General features: G+C 46.4%; 4 protein-coding genes across 4 annotated transcripts; 3 read left to right on the forward strand and 1 right to left on the reverse strand.

Moving 5' to 3' along the window:
• Nucleotides 1-676: 676 nt before the first annotated feature.
• Nucleotides 677-1,963, reverse strand: MYCFIDRAFT_31239 (uncharacterized protein; the record flags this gene model as incomplete). The annotated part of the gene is made up of 4 exons (XM_007930581.1): nt 677-837; nt 898-1,113; nt 1,237-1,666; nt 1,769-1,963. 4 exons carry the CDS (start codon nt 1,961-1,963, stop codon nt 677-679), a joined length of 1,002 nt encoding a protein of 333 aa, XP_007928772.1.
• A 468-nt stretch (nt 1,964-2,431) lies between these two features.
• Nucleotides 2,432-3,090, forward strand: MYCFIDRAFT_49708 (uncharacterized protein). Its single transcript, XM_007930634.1, has 4 exons — nt 2,432-2,515; nt 2,576-2,622; nt 2,687-2,770; nt 2,829-3,090. Exons 1-4 carry the CDS (start codon nt 2,502-2,504, stop codon nt 2,888-2,890), a joined length of 207 nt encoding a protein of 68 aa, XP_007928825.1. The 5' UTR covers nt 2,432-2,501; the 3' UTR covers nt 2,891-3,090.
• A 1,487-nt stretch (nt 3,091-4,577) lies between these two features.
• Nucleotides 4,578-6,465, forward strand: MYCFIDRAFT_198313 (uncharacterized protein; the record flags this gene model as incomplete). The annotated part of the gene is made up of 4 exons (XM_007930859.1): nt 4,578-5,249; nt 5,308-5,492; nt 5,933-5,993; nt 6,451-6,465. The coding sequence occupies 4 exons, from the start codon at nt 4,578-4,580 to the stop codon at nt 6,463-6,465; spliced, it is 933 nt and encodes a 310-aa protein (XP_007929050.1).
• Nucleotides 6,466-10,707: 4,242 nt separating this feature from the next.
• MYCFIDRAFT_77759 (uncharacterized protein) lies at nt 10,708-12,422 on the forward strand (the record flags this gene model as incomplete). Its single annotated transcript, XM_007930700.1, has 2 exons — nt 10,708-10,815; nt 10,869-12,422. The coding sequence occupies 2 exons, from the start codon at nt 10,708-10,710 to the stop codon at nt 12,420-12,422; spliced, it is 1,662 nt and encodes a 553-aa protein (XP_007928891.1).
• Between the last annotated feature and the right edge of the window lie 2,936 nt (nt 12,423-15,358).

Below are 15,358 nucleotides of genomic sequence, written 5' to 3' on the forward strand. Positions count from 1 at the left end.
CACCGTGCCATGATAGTCGACAGGGCAGGACGGGTAGAGCGAGCAAAAAGACCTCATCATCACGTTTGCGTTCCCGCGAGCAGGCCATCTCAATTCTATCGAACCCGCATATGACCTCGAAATCTTTCTCGGCCTCGCACCATGCCAAAGGAACATAGCACAGGGTTCTGGAAAATTGACCTGAACACTTTCCAGCCTCAGTATAGCTCCGCAGCCACGCCGATGATTCTCGGCGCCAAATGTCAACATACACGGCAGTCTGTCCTGCTATGGAGTGACGGCTATATGGAAGCTGCGCTAGGGACCTGATACCAGAACTCCACTTGCCATCCGTCTTGCGCCTGCCAGAATAATCGCAGACCTAAAGCGATGGAAAGAAATGCTTACAAACCCCCGAATAGCTAAGGACAAGCGACGAGGAAGGAATGGAAAGCTCTTGATCGCCTCATCCACCACTACGCATCCTTCTACTGCCATCGTGAATGTCACCCGATCAACAGTCGCATACAACCTTGGGCACAGGCATCTGAAAGACCACAACAAGCAACAGGTAAGGTATCATGACGAACTCTCAAGTCCGCTGCACACTTCTCCCGATTCTGCCTTACATGAAGTCAAAAATCATCATGCCAGGTATCATCCAACCTCCATCAAGTTTCGGCATTCAGAAGAATTTCTAAGTCGTCCGACTATTCTCCAATTTCGTAACCAGAATATCCGTAGCTCCCAAATCCGTCAAATCATCCATGACCACCGCAATTTCTTTCCTTTTCACCATCGCTTGCACGGCAACCCAGCCGTCTTCTTCGAGATTCTGAACTGTAGGTGCACGTTTGCCTAAAGAGAAGAAACTTTTAGCTTCGTGTCTAGATTTGGAGTCAGGACTACGTAACCTACCTGGCGTGATTTTTCTCGCTTTGTCGAGATTTGCGCGCTCGACGTTGTAGGTGCAGAGGACGTATTTTTGTGCGGTGATGACGCCACGGATACGGCTTTCGATGAGGGAGATGAGTTTTGGGTCTGATGGGTGTTTGGATTGGATCAACACTGCTGTTGAGTCGATGACTGTGGCGATGGCTTTTAGGCCTGCTGCTCGCATTGTTTCGCCGGATTCTGTATGCATGTTAGTGAGAGTTCTCAGTTCTCAGCAGCCGAAGAGGGCAATGCTGCCTGTGAGGTGACTTCCACAAGATGGAGCTATCTTGTCATGGTCATTCAGGGAGAAGGCTCACTTACCCACAAGATCGACAATGCCATCTGCTACGCCAAGCGCACAAGCTGCTTCCACACTGCCACCAACAAATCTGATATTGGTTTTGAGTTTCGCGTCGCCGTTCACTCCGTTGGTCTGCTGCGAGTCGTTGGATTCCAGTTTCCGAAAATATTGCTCGGTTAATGCTGTGAAGCTTGTCACGACATTCTTGCCGACTAGCTGCTCTGGAGTCTGAATTTCGCCCTTCTCTGGTACTTGGACTTGCAACTTGCATCCCCCGAACTCCAGATCCATGACTTCTACCACGCCCGTAGTGTCGGTTGGTGGCGCCGTGGCTTCATGCTCGGCAACAACATCGCGTCCCGTAATGCCAAGATCGACTCGTCCTTCACCGACGAATGTTGGGATGTCTGCAGCAGGGAGGAAGATAAGTGCCAGAGGCAAGTTCTTAACCTACATCGGACGCTCATTAGCACATTGCTCCACGGCAGCGGCTCCAAGATATGTAGGCCAACTGGGGCTGCTCTCTCCCAAGCGAGAGATTTTGGCACTCACCAATGCCAAGTCTAGTCGGTTGTGCCTGTGGAATTGAATATCGGAGCCAGATAGTAGATCCAGGCATGCTTGATTGAGTCGTCCTTTCTTGGGTACGGCAAAGAGCAGTCGATCGTTCAGGCTGTCGGATAGAGAGTCAGTAATGACTGGCAATGATCGACTAAAGCGTCGTCCGAGAGTTGGAGTTGCCGCCATGATGGAGAAGAACGTACTGGCTCACGAGATCCATGGCGAGGGGGAGATCTCTCTTGAGATTTTTTGAGATGTGTCGCTGCTGTGCTTGTGTTCTGGCAAACAGATGTCGTCTTCGTGCACCGCCAGATGGTAAGTAGGTAATACCCAATGGCTTGGCCGAGTGACTCAGGTACACGTGGGCGAGCCGATGTCCTCGAGTTGACGCTGCGCGCAGGCCTTGCAACACAGTCGCGGAGCTGCTCTACAAGCGCTGCTTCGGCTTGCTAGTCAAACAGCAATGCTTGCTTGCAAATATTTGGTCGCAGTAGCACTTCACTCGTCCAAGAAATTCTTGGGCAGAAACATTTGGTAGTCGCGGGAGCGTGAGGCACCAAGGCCGAAATCTTGGCAGAGCCACTTTCGAGCCGAACCCGAGCTTTGGCAATTCTCGAATTTCAGACTACGCCGCCGCTTCACAGGACAGCAGACCGCCCATCGTACCGCGCACCTCGACAAGCACACCAGTCCACCCGACAAATAACAACACAACTGCGCAAAGATGGATTCCGCAAAGTGAGATTTCCCGCGAAGCAGCCCATGGCTAAGAAGGAAATACTGATTGCATTTGCGCAGGGTCCCAGTCAAGCTCGTCAAGGTCACCCGCGTCCTCGGCCGTACCGGTATGTGGAAGAAAAGAGCATGAGAAAATACGAGGAGAGAAGGATGAATTCTGATGATATACAGGCTCCCGTGGTGGTGTCACCCAGGTCCGCGTTGAATTCATGGACGACACAACCCGTTCCATCATCCGCAACGTCAAGGGTCCAGGTGAGAAGAGACCACACAATTTTGTGCAAAGGAACAGGATACTGATCGTGATGCGCAGTCCGTGAGGATGACATTCTCTGCCTCCTCGAGTCTGAGCGTGAGGCCCGCAGACTGAGATAAGCGTGGAAGGAAACGAGAGGAGTGGTGGAGAGCCTGGGGATTATGGCATTCATGAATTGAGGACAAGACACTTTTCAGCGGGGTGTGCAATAGCTGGCGTTTGTTGTGGCTAGGTCTAGGCACAGGCTATCATGCAGTGACAGAAAGTCCTGCCGACTTCGAAAAATGCGAATCGTGGTTCACGCCATTTCTTGACAGACATCATACTGTACTTGCGATGCTCCTTACTTTGCCTGACTTGACTTTATTTCCTTGAATAGCGATACTTGTTACAAGACACGTCTAGAGATCTTGGGTTGGGAAGAGTGTACAGACTCAAAGCGCCGCCGGGAACATGTCTGGCACGTATTCATGTGCGCAGGGTCACTGTCACGTCTACTTGCGAAAAACGAGATTGGCAGTCATTAAGCGAGCTGACCGCCAGCCCCATCGGCGTCCATCTCACGCTCTCTCAACGCTATTTACAGTCGCCATGTCCAAAGTTCATGACTTGACTGCATTCCTCCTCATCCGCATCGCATCGCATATCGCCCGCGGTCTCTCATGTCCCCTCTTCGTACGCTCTCACTGTCCCCCAAATTCCCTCATCTTCCATGATGAATGTAAGGCAAAAACGCAGGTGACTCCATCAGCCATGACAATGCGGTCAAGCGGCTCGGCCAAGAAGCCTAAAAGCGCCTACAAATGTTTTTCTAGTACGCCAATATGACCAGCCAGTCCACGGAGAATCAGAAGATCTGTTGGTTGATTATGCGTTCCAAAGTTATGAATGTGTGTGTGTGGAGAGGAAAGAAAGGAAAGAGAAGCTGATTGAGATTTGGGTACGAATGAGTGCCAAGAGAAATGGACCGTGCCGCGCGGGAAAGAACCGGCCGCACATTTCGACTTCGACTTCGACTTCCTTTTCTTCATCAACATGGACAACGCATTCATGAAGACGAGTTCGGCATGAGGGACTTCGTACACCAGCCGCGCCAGCCAGCGAACAGACTTCCAGGCGGAGTGGCAAAGGTAGGTCACCGAAGCCAAGCTACACGCAGAGACGCGTCCAAACACTACTGCAAAGACGAACACGAACACCACGATTTGCCTGCTTCCTGGCCATATCACTGCCTGCCAAGCATACTTCATCAATCAGTGGAAGAGCAAAACTTCGCGAGAAGGGGGTTTTAGCAGGCCCTTCGTCCTCTCCACCCTTCTGATTTGCCCTTTTTGAATTCTTGTGGCTCAGATAGGACTATTTAATGGACGGACATTCATGTGCTGTACTTTGACGGAGGTGTTGAGGGGCGAGCGGTCCGTATACTGTATACAGGTTGAATCTCTACATTGACATTGTTTCTTCGTTGTCGCTGCGTCGTATCGTGCTGAGGGCATTGCTACAGGCACGCTTTGATATGCATGTGGCCGAACATCTCCGGCGACGTCGTTTGCACCAACAAAATTCTCCTACCCTTGTAACACGCCGACGAAATTCTTTTTCCACTCGTACACGCCGCCTTCTGATCTTTAACTCGTAATTAATATTGCTTGCTCTTCGACATTTCGGGCGTAATGGCACCTCCAGTCTTTGGAATCAAGACCACTGAAGTAAAGGGCTATGGCGTCTTCGCACTCAAGCCGATATTGAAAGGCACGATCATTCTTCGAAATCGCAGAGTCCTGACTATCAGCAAGCCTACGAAAGATGTCACTCGGCGAGATACAGAGCTGGCATGTTCCAAACTCAATCCGAAAGACCAGAACGCTGTCATGCAACTTGCCGAATATCACAAGCCCGACATGGACGAGACGAAGCTCCAACGGATTCTTCGGACAAACTCTTTCGGCCGGCTACCTTTACCTCACAATCTCTCGCATAAATCACGCTTGCGTACCCAATGCAAGCCATCAAGACGGCGTCATAATAGCAGAGGAAACCATTGCTACTGGAGAGGAGATCTCCATTTCGTACGACTCCGACAAGTATGAGTGTCTCACAGCAGAACAACGAGGCAAGATCATTCAGAACACTTATGGTTTCCAATGTGACTGCATAGCCTGTCGGGCATCAGACATTCGGATGATATCCGACGCCAGAAGACAGCTGATCCTCCATCTCAAATCAGCCCTACAAGGATTCCAGCCACCCGATCTCAACTTTTTGAATACTGCAACGCAGACAGGCCTGTGGCATTTGGACTGGCCGCCCACTCGATCTCGATTACCAAGACCTCTGAGCAAGACTCAAAAGATCGAATACACCTTCCTCCTAGCCAAGCTTCGTGAAGCAGAAGGCCTCCCAGGCGTGACTATCGGCAAAGCCTACTCTGAGGCCGCATGGCTCCTATTCCAACATCTGGAAGACTACGTGCTGGAAGTAAGTCCAGACTCAAGCCCCACTCTCTGAATTAACCTCGCTAACCCTCCTTCTCCAGTGCCCATTCCTCGAAGATCTCGTCTTCCTCGAACCCGCTCGTTGCGTTCAAGCCTGGATGCTAAAAGCCCTCGACCTCTACCAAAAGAGTTGTCCACCTGGACATCAAAATCTGCGTACCATGCAAGAAAATTGGGTTGAAATGCGCCAGTTGCGCTTCGTCGGCGACTCAAATCTGGCAGGAAGGTTTGTGAGTATGACAGCGTTGAGGAGATTTTGAGAATTGACCTTCAGACAGCCTGCGGGTGCTTTTGCTGTTCGGCTCGCCACTCCAATAATCAGCGCGCTTCGGCCCAAGCGAGGCTTGTCGATGGCGGAATGCGAGAGACTTGTTCGTGAACGGGCAAGCATGAACTGAAGAGAGGCTACTGGATCATCCGACTGCCCGTACGCACATCGAGCCTCATTGCCAGTAATAAGGAATTTTCGATGGTTTCGCGTATCGACAGCTTTGAATGTTTGCTGGCCAGACTGTGGCCATCTTCTGCTGTGAAACCTTGAATAATGCTGCATGGAAAGGCGCTCGTTCATGTCTGCACGATTGTGCTTTTGCTTTTCACAATAAGCTGGCACCTGAATTCGGAGCGGATCGAGCCTTCTCGCGAAACCTCGTCGCAATCTCACAGGTCGGTCTCTTCCAACCGACTTGTCCATGACGACGAGCAACGAGTCTTCAGTCTGGTAATAGTAAGTCCGACTTTGCCGTCGCCCACCAGAGATATGCCAGCAAGCAACAAAGCTATTTCTACGACCCCCTCATCGGCCTTCCCGAACACGCTATCGTCTCTTTATAGCCGCTTCCAAGCCTCATCAGGCCCTGTTCTCTTTCGTAATATATAGCATATTATCGTCCATTAATATGCTTAATATAGCTGTTCTCTTTCATAATATAGTGTTGACTCTAAGCCACCTAATCTCGCTGCTCGCTGCCCTCTTCCGGCAGGTATAGGCGTGTTTTAATAGCAGGATTAAGCAGAGTGAAGTAATAGATTTGCGATACGCCTAGAGCGTATCGCAATGCGCTTTTACTAGGGGTTGCTAACCGCCTACGCTTCTTCGAGCCGGTTAGAGAGCTATATTTATTCTTCGTAGACACCTTCTTCTTAGAAGACTTCGGAGCTATAGTTATAACACACTAATATAGACTGCAATAGCATAGAATATAGATACTATCTATACACGAAGTTAGAGCCGCCGCTAAGAGCTAGAAAGCTTAAAAACCGGTCTTGTTCTCTTTAATAATATAGACAATATGCGCTAGTTAAATCGACCTTATTAATCTCGACTAATATGCTATATATTACGAAAGAGAATAGGGCCTTATAGGCTTATAGCTAGATAACGCTAGCATCTACGAACCTTTGCCGAGATTGCTTAACCGTCTACCCGTAGCGAGGTAGTATAGTACCCGAGAAACTAGCATAGTATATATATTTAATTAGGACAATAATAGATGTAATAAAATTGCTATAATAAACCTTACGGGCTTAGATTACATCCCTAGTTAAGGCCGTAGCGAACTTAGATATTTAGTAGGCCTATACGACATCCTTAGCTAAGTAGTTAGCTTAACCGTATATCGTATAGAGAACCGAAGAGAGTATGTAATATAGCGCTTTTATTTCTTCTTACAAGGCTATACTACTAGGGGCTATACTAAATACCGCATATACGGTCTTTTTACCCCTACGCTCGTTACGAAGAGTAACTTGCTATAGAATACGGAGGAAGAAAGAAATTAGACGAGAAATTAGACGAGAAATTAGACGAGAAATTAGACGAGAATTTAGACAACGTTTATTCGCGACGTTTTTAAAAATAAAGATACTAATAGCCTCCGGCGGAAGGGGCAGTATCTCGTATAGAATAGTACCCCTACGCCTTAAGTATACCTTACGGACGGGTCCCCCCTTCCTACGGTCGTACCTCTCTACAGAGGGACCCCGCCGTCCGACGGTCTCGGCTAGCGAGAGCCCCTACTATTCTTTGCCCTAGGGCGGAGTAGGATTCCGAAGAGAGGGGGGGGGCGACAGCGAGGTTAGATTTGCTAGAAAGGGACCCCTACGCGAAATATATATACCGCGTCTACGCGATATATATCCCCTATCCTCCTATATATTAAAGTTAGCGGTAAATAGAGGGAGGGATAGAACTTATAGCGACAGCGAGGTTATTATAGGAAAGAGGAAGAACGCGATAGGAAGATATATATATATATACCGAGAAGTAAACAAACATCCTGTTTAGGACGTAGGGGTATGCGGTATTAGATTTAGTGCCGTGCTGCGAGGCACTGCCTAGCTGTCGCCTTATACGATCTATCCGTAGCTTCCGTTCCTACCGCTACCTCTACGAGGTAGTTGCAAGCTACCTTATAATTTCTACTTTTTCGACAAGTTACATTATAATATAACTATACTACTATTGTAACTACTATTTCGCTTTCCTAATCGCTTTACTACGTACTTATCGAATTTCTAACAATACCTCGAGTCTATAACACCGCTAGTGCGCGTATACGCCGCCCTATCGCTAAACTAACGCTATACGCGCACGAAGAAGCCCGCATTTAGGCGGTTTTAGATAAGATACTATCCTTCTACTAAGACTACGACGATTACGTGCCTAATATTAAACAATAGTCTACCGACGAGCACGTTAGCTATTAGAAGCTTCGCTTTCGATATCTAAATGCTATAGGTCGTCGTAGTAGTCGTAGTGCGCTAACTAAGCGACAGCTACCAAACATAAAGATAAAGCCTACTTAGCAAGCAGCCCTCCTCGAATACTGCCGTAGACGCGAGGTTATAGGCCTAGACATACCTATACGGCTATTATACTGCATTGCTAACGAAATCCTTCTTCGCAATACTATAGATCTACTTAATCTATCTTTAGTCGATAGGCGCTAGACGAAGAGGTTTATAAAGGAACATAGGCTTTACTAGGTGTTGTAGAAGCCGATTGAAATAGCAAGGAAGGAGGCTTATAAACCTAATCAGATAAGACGATAGTATATACGGCTACAATAGACAATGGCATACTATAAGATTGCTAATCTACGTCTTATATAGAACTTCGACGAGACTAGTTTCCGGATTAGTATTAGAGGCAAGGAATACGTCGTTACAATAGACCTAAAACGTCGCTCTTAGAGCGCGTCTAAGACTAACCGGAAGCATATAACCTCTGTTGAATTAGTTAATGCCGCAGATAACTATATACCGCCTATATTAATCGCTGCTAGCAAGGTGTTATAAGAACGATAGTTTACTAACCTGTCCGGCTCGACCCTAGTTAATGTAATAGAAAGTAGGTATTTAAACGACAACTCGGCCTATTACTACATTCAGCACTTCTATAAGTATTCGAAACGATACATAGCTAACTAGGACCAATGGCGCATACTAATATGCGATAATTATAGCTCTTACGACTTCTAGGAGTTCTTGGAATTTGCATAGTCTTACAAGATAGTAGTCTTCGGCCTACTAGCTTACACTTTACACTTCCTTTAACTACTAGATATAGTCCTATTCTAGCCATTTAAACACTATCATAAGCAAGCTGTAATAGACGCTATACGTACTAGTTATATACAGTTTAGCGTAACCGAGTTCATAGCCGCAATCGACTCTATTCGAACTAACACCTTTAAGCCGAGTAGCATTAAATCCTCTTTCCGCAAGACAGGTCTCTTTCTGTACGATCCGGAGCGCGCTATAGAGTTCCTTAGGCTCGAATACAACGCTAGTAATACTATACAATATTGGCAGAAGCGCGAACGATTAGACGCGCTTGCTATCGACTATATAGACCGAGTTATAGACTTAGTCGGAAGCCTAGAATACCTCCGCGGAGATAACTATTCGCCGACTATTCCTTAACGCCTCTGTAACCTAGAGGTGCCTTAGCTAGTAGTAGAGAGCTAGACCGGATTAATAAGTATACGGACTACTACAAGACATACTAACTTCCTCTAATAGAGGCTCGAAGGCCTCCTATCGTTACTATCCGCCGAGGTAGTTAGGCGGCTATTTACATATACTAAGGTTAATACTCAATTAGCCGCCTAAGCAACCTTCGACCTCTCTTAAACCGAGGCAGCAACTCGAGTACGTAAACGACGAGAAGAGGCCTCTTTAAGGCCTATTGTTGCTAGCGGTCTATTGTATGCTTCGAAGGCAAGGAAGGCTATTAAGAAGCGGAGGTTTAACGACGAATAAGCAGCACTTCAATAGGCTAGGGATAAGGCAAGGCGCTCGAGAACGTTATAGACTAACTATAAGAAGCGCTGTCGCAAGGCTCTTAATGTAAGCGTTAACAGTCGTCCTAATACGAAAGTTAAGGTCCAACTATTGCGTGAAACAGGCTATAATCTATAGTCTACTAGCGGTTAGTTAGTAAAGACATATAAGCTAACCGAGCTACTACTACTAGAAGCGCTTAAGGTCTTTCCTATTCTACGCATAATAGTCAAAATCGCCGGAGCTAAGAAGACTATAGTTTCCGTCTATAACGTGCTTACCTACGGTAGTAAGCCTAGCAGTAACATTAATCCGGATACTAAAGAAGAAGGTCTACTTAAGCCCTTATACAAGCTTGTTATTTAGACTTATAAGGAAGAAGAGCGTAGACAGCAATAAGCTATAGTTGCTATAAGGTAGGCGGCTAAGAAGCGCTTAATAAAGCAGTTCAGAAGAGACAATAGCATAATAGATAGCAGCGATTATAGTAGTAGACTAAGTAACGACGATAAGCTAATACCTGTCTAGTAGTATATACAGCCTGCTATACTACTGCGTAGTCTATCTAGTAGGTACGACTTGCCTATTAGGTCGTTACTACTATTGCCAGTTTCCTCGCTATAGCCGGTTTCCCTAGTATTGCCTAAGAATAGTAAGTAAACACAGCAATATAGTAGACCTATAACACTACCTAATAGTCTATATTATATATAGAGGTCTTTATTATATTCTATAGGTCTTGTTTGCTCGATTTGGTGCCAATCTACCTATATTATAATGTAACTTGTCGAAAAAGTGGAAATTATAAGGTGGCTTGCAACCACCTCGTAGAGGTGGCGGCAGGAACGGAAGCCACGGATAGCGCACTGCTATTCTGAATACTCAATTTCAGCTAGAGCCTTGGCGTCGGTAGCTTACAGGTCAGCTCCAGGCCTTCTATCTAGTATCCGCACGCTCAAGTCCGCTGCATATTTCTGCACAGGAATACGATGCTCGCCACGCACTTGAACGGGCCGTCGCGGCATGGCTGTAATGGCCTGAGCTGAATGAAAGTACACCTAAGTCGGCGTACCCATGTCGTGAGACAACTACTACTTCTTAAAGACGTGTGCTTGGTTCGATTGCTCGGAGCACTTTCGTTAATCGGAGCAAGAATGGCAATTGGCAAGAAGGTCTTGCTCTTGGCTTCGGCGATTTGTGTCCATGCATTGCCAGCCGGTCCAACTGATGGAGCACAACAGGCATGGGACGTGATCATTGTCGGTAAGCGGTGAGCCATCTGACAGACCCTGTCTTCAAGACTTACGACATTGTAGGTGCTGGACCTGCTGGAATTGTCACTGCAAATCGCATGAGTGAGGCAGGCAAGAAGACATTATTGCTTGAACAGGGCGGACCAAGTTACTACATTACTGGAGGACGAGATCGACCACCCTGGCTGGACAACACTCAGTTGAGCCGCGTAGATGTGCCGGGATTATACAAGTCGATCTTTTCGAACCAAGGCAACCTCACATGCCAGGGCAAAGTCGATAAGTTGTTTACCGGATGCACAATTGGTGGTACCTCTGCTATCAATGCAGAGCTCTTTTTCCAGCCTCCAGACTCAGACTTTGATCGATACTTCCCGGATACTTGGAAGTCTAAGGACGTAGCGAATGCAATTGCCAAAGTGCACAAGGCCCAGCCATCTACGGACACCCCATCCAAAGATGGTAAACGATATCTACAGAGTGGCTATGATGCTGCGCAAAAGTGGTTAGTCGGAGGCGCAGGCTACAGTCAAGTCGACTTCAAGCAGCAACCTAACCAAAAGACCAAGGCATTTGGTCATCCTTACTTTGCCTATGAAGACGGACAACGAAGTGGACCCGTCAAGACATACCTTCAGGCCGCGCTGTCCCGATCGAATTTCCACCTCATGAGCGGAGTGCAAGTCAAGAAGGTCATCCGGAATGGTGCCCAAGCCACTGGTGTCGAGGCAACAATCGACGGCACCAAGACCACCTTCAACACTGCAAACAACGGCAAGGTCATTCTCAGTGGAGGAGCTCTCTTCAGCCCGCAACTCCTAATGCTTTCAGGAATCGGCCCACCCGACTCGCTCACAAACCTCTCCCACAATGGCCTCCTCACCACGCCCTCATCATCCTGGATCAACAACACCGCCGTCGGCGACGGTCTCTACGACAATCCCAACACCTTCATCCTCCTCTCCGGCCCAAGCGTGGAGGCATATCATTGGGACTACAGCTCCCCAATCCCCTCCGACCGCGACCTCTACCTGACCTCCCATTCCGGCCCCTACGCCTTCGCCGGCGAAACCACCACCTTCTGGGACACCATCACCTACCCCAACGGCGACACCGTCACTCTCCAAGGCACGCTCGACGCCGTAGGTTTCAGCAAATTCACCGGCAAAAACGACATCACCTTGAACGTCTACGGCACCTCCGGCATAAAATCCACCGGCCGCGTCTCCCTCAACGAAAAAGGCATCCCCGGTGTCGCGACACCTTTCCTTTTATCCAACCCCCAAGACGTCGATGCGATTTCCACATTCGTGAAATCTATCTTGACGCATTTAGAAGGTAGTCCCCTCACATCTCTCAATCTCCCTCCTAATGCGACGAAAGATGAGATTTCGAGGTATATTACCACGCCTTCGGAGTTTACGCTTGGGTATGTGAATCATTGGAGTTCGAGTTGTGGGTTTGGGGGGTGTGTGGATGCGAATGCGAAGGTTAGGGGGATGGGGAATTTGTTTGTGGTGGATGCGAGTATTGTTCCGCCTTTGAGTGTGAATCCGGTGTTTGGGATTATGGTCGTGGCGGAGAGGGCGTGTGAGTTGATTTTAGGGTTGAAGTAGGAAGTAGGGAGGGAGTTGCTTTTCCTTTGGATTCTTTTACTGTGGGTTAGCGTTGGCGCTTTATAGTGATGGATGGATGGATGCATTGGAAAGTAGGAGTGTGTCTCGAAATCCTTTTTCTTGAGACTGACTGTACGGGCTTCATTCACTTTTCACTTCTTCTTAACAACCCAACTCACCATCTCCGAATCAATCACGCTCCCTCTACCAAGTTGATAACACTCCTCCTCAACCTCCGTACACAGAGCCTCAATCTTCGCAGCAATTTCATCCTGTCCCCGCGCCTTCATATTCGCAACCCACTCCCTACACGCAAGGAACGTGATCTCTTGCTTCAACCCCAGCATTTCTTTCGCAGTCCAGACCCTCTCATTGACAAGCAATTCCCCACCTTCTCGTTCAAACCTCGTATGCATATTGAGGACCCAATTCATATCCGGGAAATTCGCGGCAGCGGTTCCTCGGAATTCGTCTCTCAGGGCTTCTAACTTCGGCGCAGAAGCGCTAGGTTCGGCGAGGATAAGTTTGTCTATACTAGGGTTATATTCTTGCTATTAAAGATATTCGCTAGGTTTTAGAAGTTTAAGGAGGTAACGGAGTAAGGGTGTTAGGTCGCCTTTTTCTACGACTAGTATAAAGAGGCGGATATATACGATATCGTAGCGGGCTATAAGGTTTTCGGGGATTAGATCGAAGATATTAAGGTACTAGAAAGTTACGTTTAGTAGTAACTATTTTTTTAGTAGGGTTTAGGCTAAGGAGATATCGAAGGCTTCGATTATAGTATTATTATAGCGTTTTAGAGTTATAGTACGAGTAAAAGGGACTAGATTCCCGTCCTATATCTAATATCTACGATTAGGGCGTTATCTAGGACGGGAATTTTAGGATAGAGAAGGAAGCCGGTACTTATTACCTAGAGCTAGTATTAGAGGTCGAGTCTTATTAAAGCTATAGCATTTCTACTAAATAGATATTATTCGACTTATAGTTTTCCTTCTATTGCCTCGGCTTCTAGGCTAGGTATAGAGCTTTAGTAGAGAGAGTTAAATCTTAATAGTTTCCCTAATCGTATTATTAGGACGAGTAGATATTACTAATTTCTATATACGGAAATGCTCGTATATATACTAATTCTATATAAGAAGGGTTATATTAGTAGGTAGATAGGGTAGTAGTAGGTACAAGTAGTATTCGATAGAGAACTAGGAGGAGAAGGAGGAAGGTAGGCTAGTTAGCCTAACGCTAAGCGCCAAGCCCTACCTAAGGCACTAAGACCCTAGCTTTACTCGGCCTAATTATATGCTAGTTACGTATAGCCTCTTTAGCCCTAATATACGCTTCCCTTCTAAAGGCCGCGCCCTCGTAGCCTGTCTATATTCCAATCTCGACCTCTATTGCTACTAACTTAGCAAGTCTAATAAGCTGCTTAGCCGCGCTAAATTAAATACTTAACTACCTAATTATATAACTATATTAAACCTTACCTCTAATACAATACAATGTCTAACTCTAACTGCGCTATTCTTGTATATAATAAAGTAATATAGTACTATAAGAATTAAGGACTATCGACTAATTATAATACGAGTACACCTTCCCTACTATAATAGGTAGGTATACGGGGTATTGTAGTACTGCCCCCGTTCTAAGTAATGTCGTACCGAGTTCTCTACGTCTACTCTTAAAAGACCTAGAAATGTCCGCTTCCGAGGGTTGTCTGCTTCCGAGGGTTATTATTCTTATTATTACGAGGACTATTATTTACTGTCGTAGTTTTACTAGCCCTAATTAGTTAGGTTTAGCAGCCTTTAATTGTCAATCTTATCTTATCTTTTAAAAAACACAGCTCGTCTAGTTTCTATAAGTAAAGGCTATTATAAGTGTAGTAGTAGAGGTTCGTTTCGCTTAAAGGGTCGGAAAGATCGAGGAGTAACCTATTGTCCGCAAGATCGACCCCGGCTAGCTTAGCTCTATAGTTTTTGCTCTTAGTTAGTTAGTCTATTAAGCTACTTAATCTTTTAGGCGGCTTAAAGTTTTAATTAAAGTTTTAATTAACCCCTTAGTACCTTAGGCTCGTAGTATAGGTAAGGTTATATCTATAGGCGTAGTAACAATAGCAAGTAATGTTAATAATAGCGGCGCTAGCCGTCTTAGCGCTAACTTTACCTTACTTCTAATTTCCTTCTTTAACTAACAACAACTCGGCAATACTATTACTAATATAGCTATATCCTTTCTTTCTTAAATAGCAATATACTCCGCAACACCGTTACTAATATAGCCGCGCTAGCCGCGCCGTCGTTATTATTATTATTACTATCCGCGCGCTATCCCCGCCGACCGTCTAGGCCCCGAGATCTTAATAGAATAAGAGAGGGCGCTAAGAGGAGGGTCTTATAGAGTGCGCTAGTAAAGAGGTAGTTTCCTAGAGGAGTAGCGAATAGTTAACGCGTTATAGCGCGCTTATTAACACTCGGTGCGCGTTCGCTATAGTAGTATAGTCTTATTGTCCTAGTTTACCGGCCCCTAATTAGTTAGCTAATAGCACCCTAGGGGTAGCATTATTCCTAGGCGACATTATAGGCCCTTAGCCTTCTTCTTATTCTTTACACTAGTCTAATATTTATCTAATAACTTAGTTATGTCTTTAAAAGAGGCTTTAGCTTCCTACGAGTCCTATTTAGGTAAATAGCCTTACTATCTTAGGAGGTATTCCTTCTTGCCTTGCCTAGTCCGGTGCTTTAGAATACGTTCTATAGACTACAGCTCTTCCCTATCGGCTAAGACTTCTTCTAACTTAGTAGGCGCTTTATCGCCTTCGCGCTAGTAATATAGTTTAAGGAGGGATACGTAGAAGGTATTATAAATAGTGTAATAGGGTAGAAGCTATAACTAATAGGCCTATACGGAGGAGCCCTTAACTTCTCGAATAC

This window comes from Pseudocercospora fijiensis (genome assembly GCF_000340215.1).
Source record: "Pseudocercospora fijiensis CIRAD86 unplaced genomic scaffold MYCFIscaffold_7, whole genome shotgun sequence".
Classification (NCBI taxonomy): Eukaryota; Fungi; Ascomycota; class Dothideomycetes; order Mycosphaerellales; family Mycosphaerellaceae; genus Pseudocercospora; species Pseudocercospora fijiensis.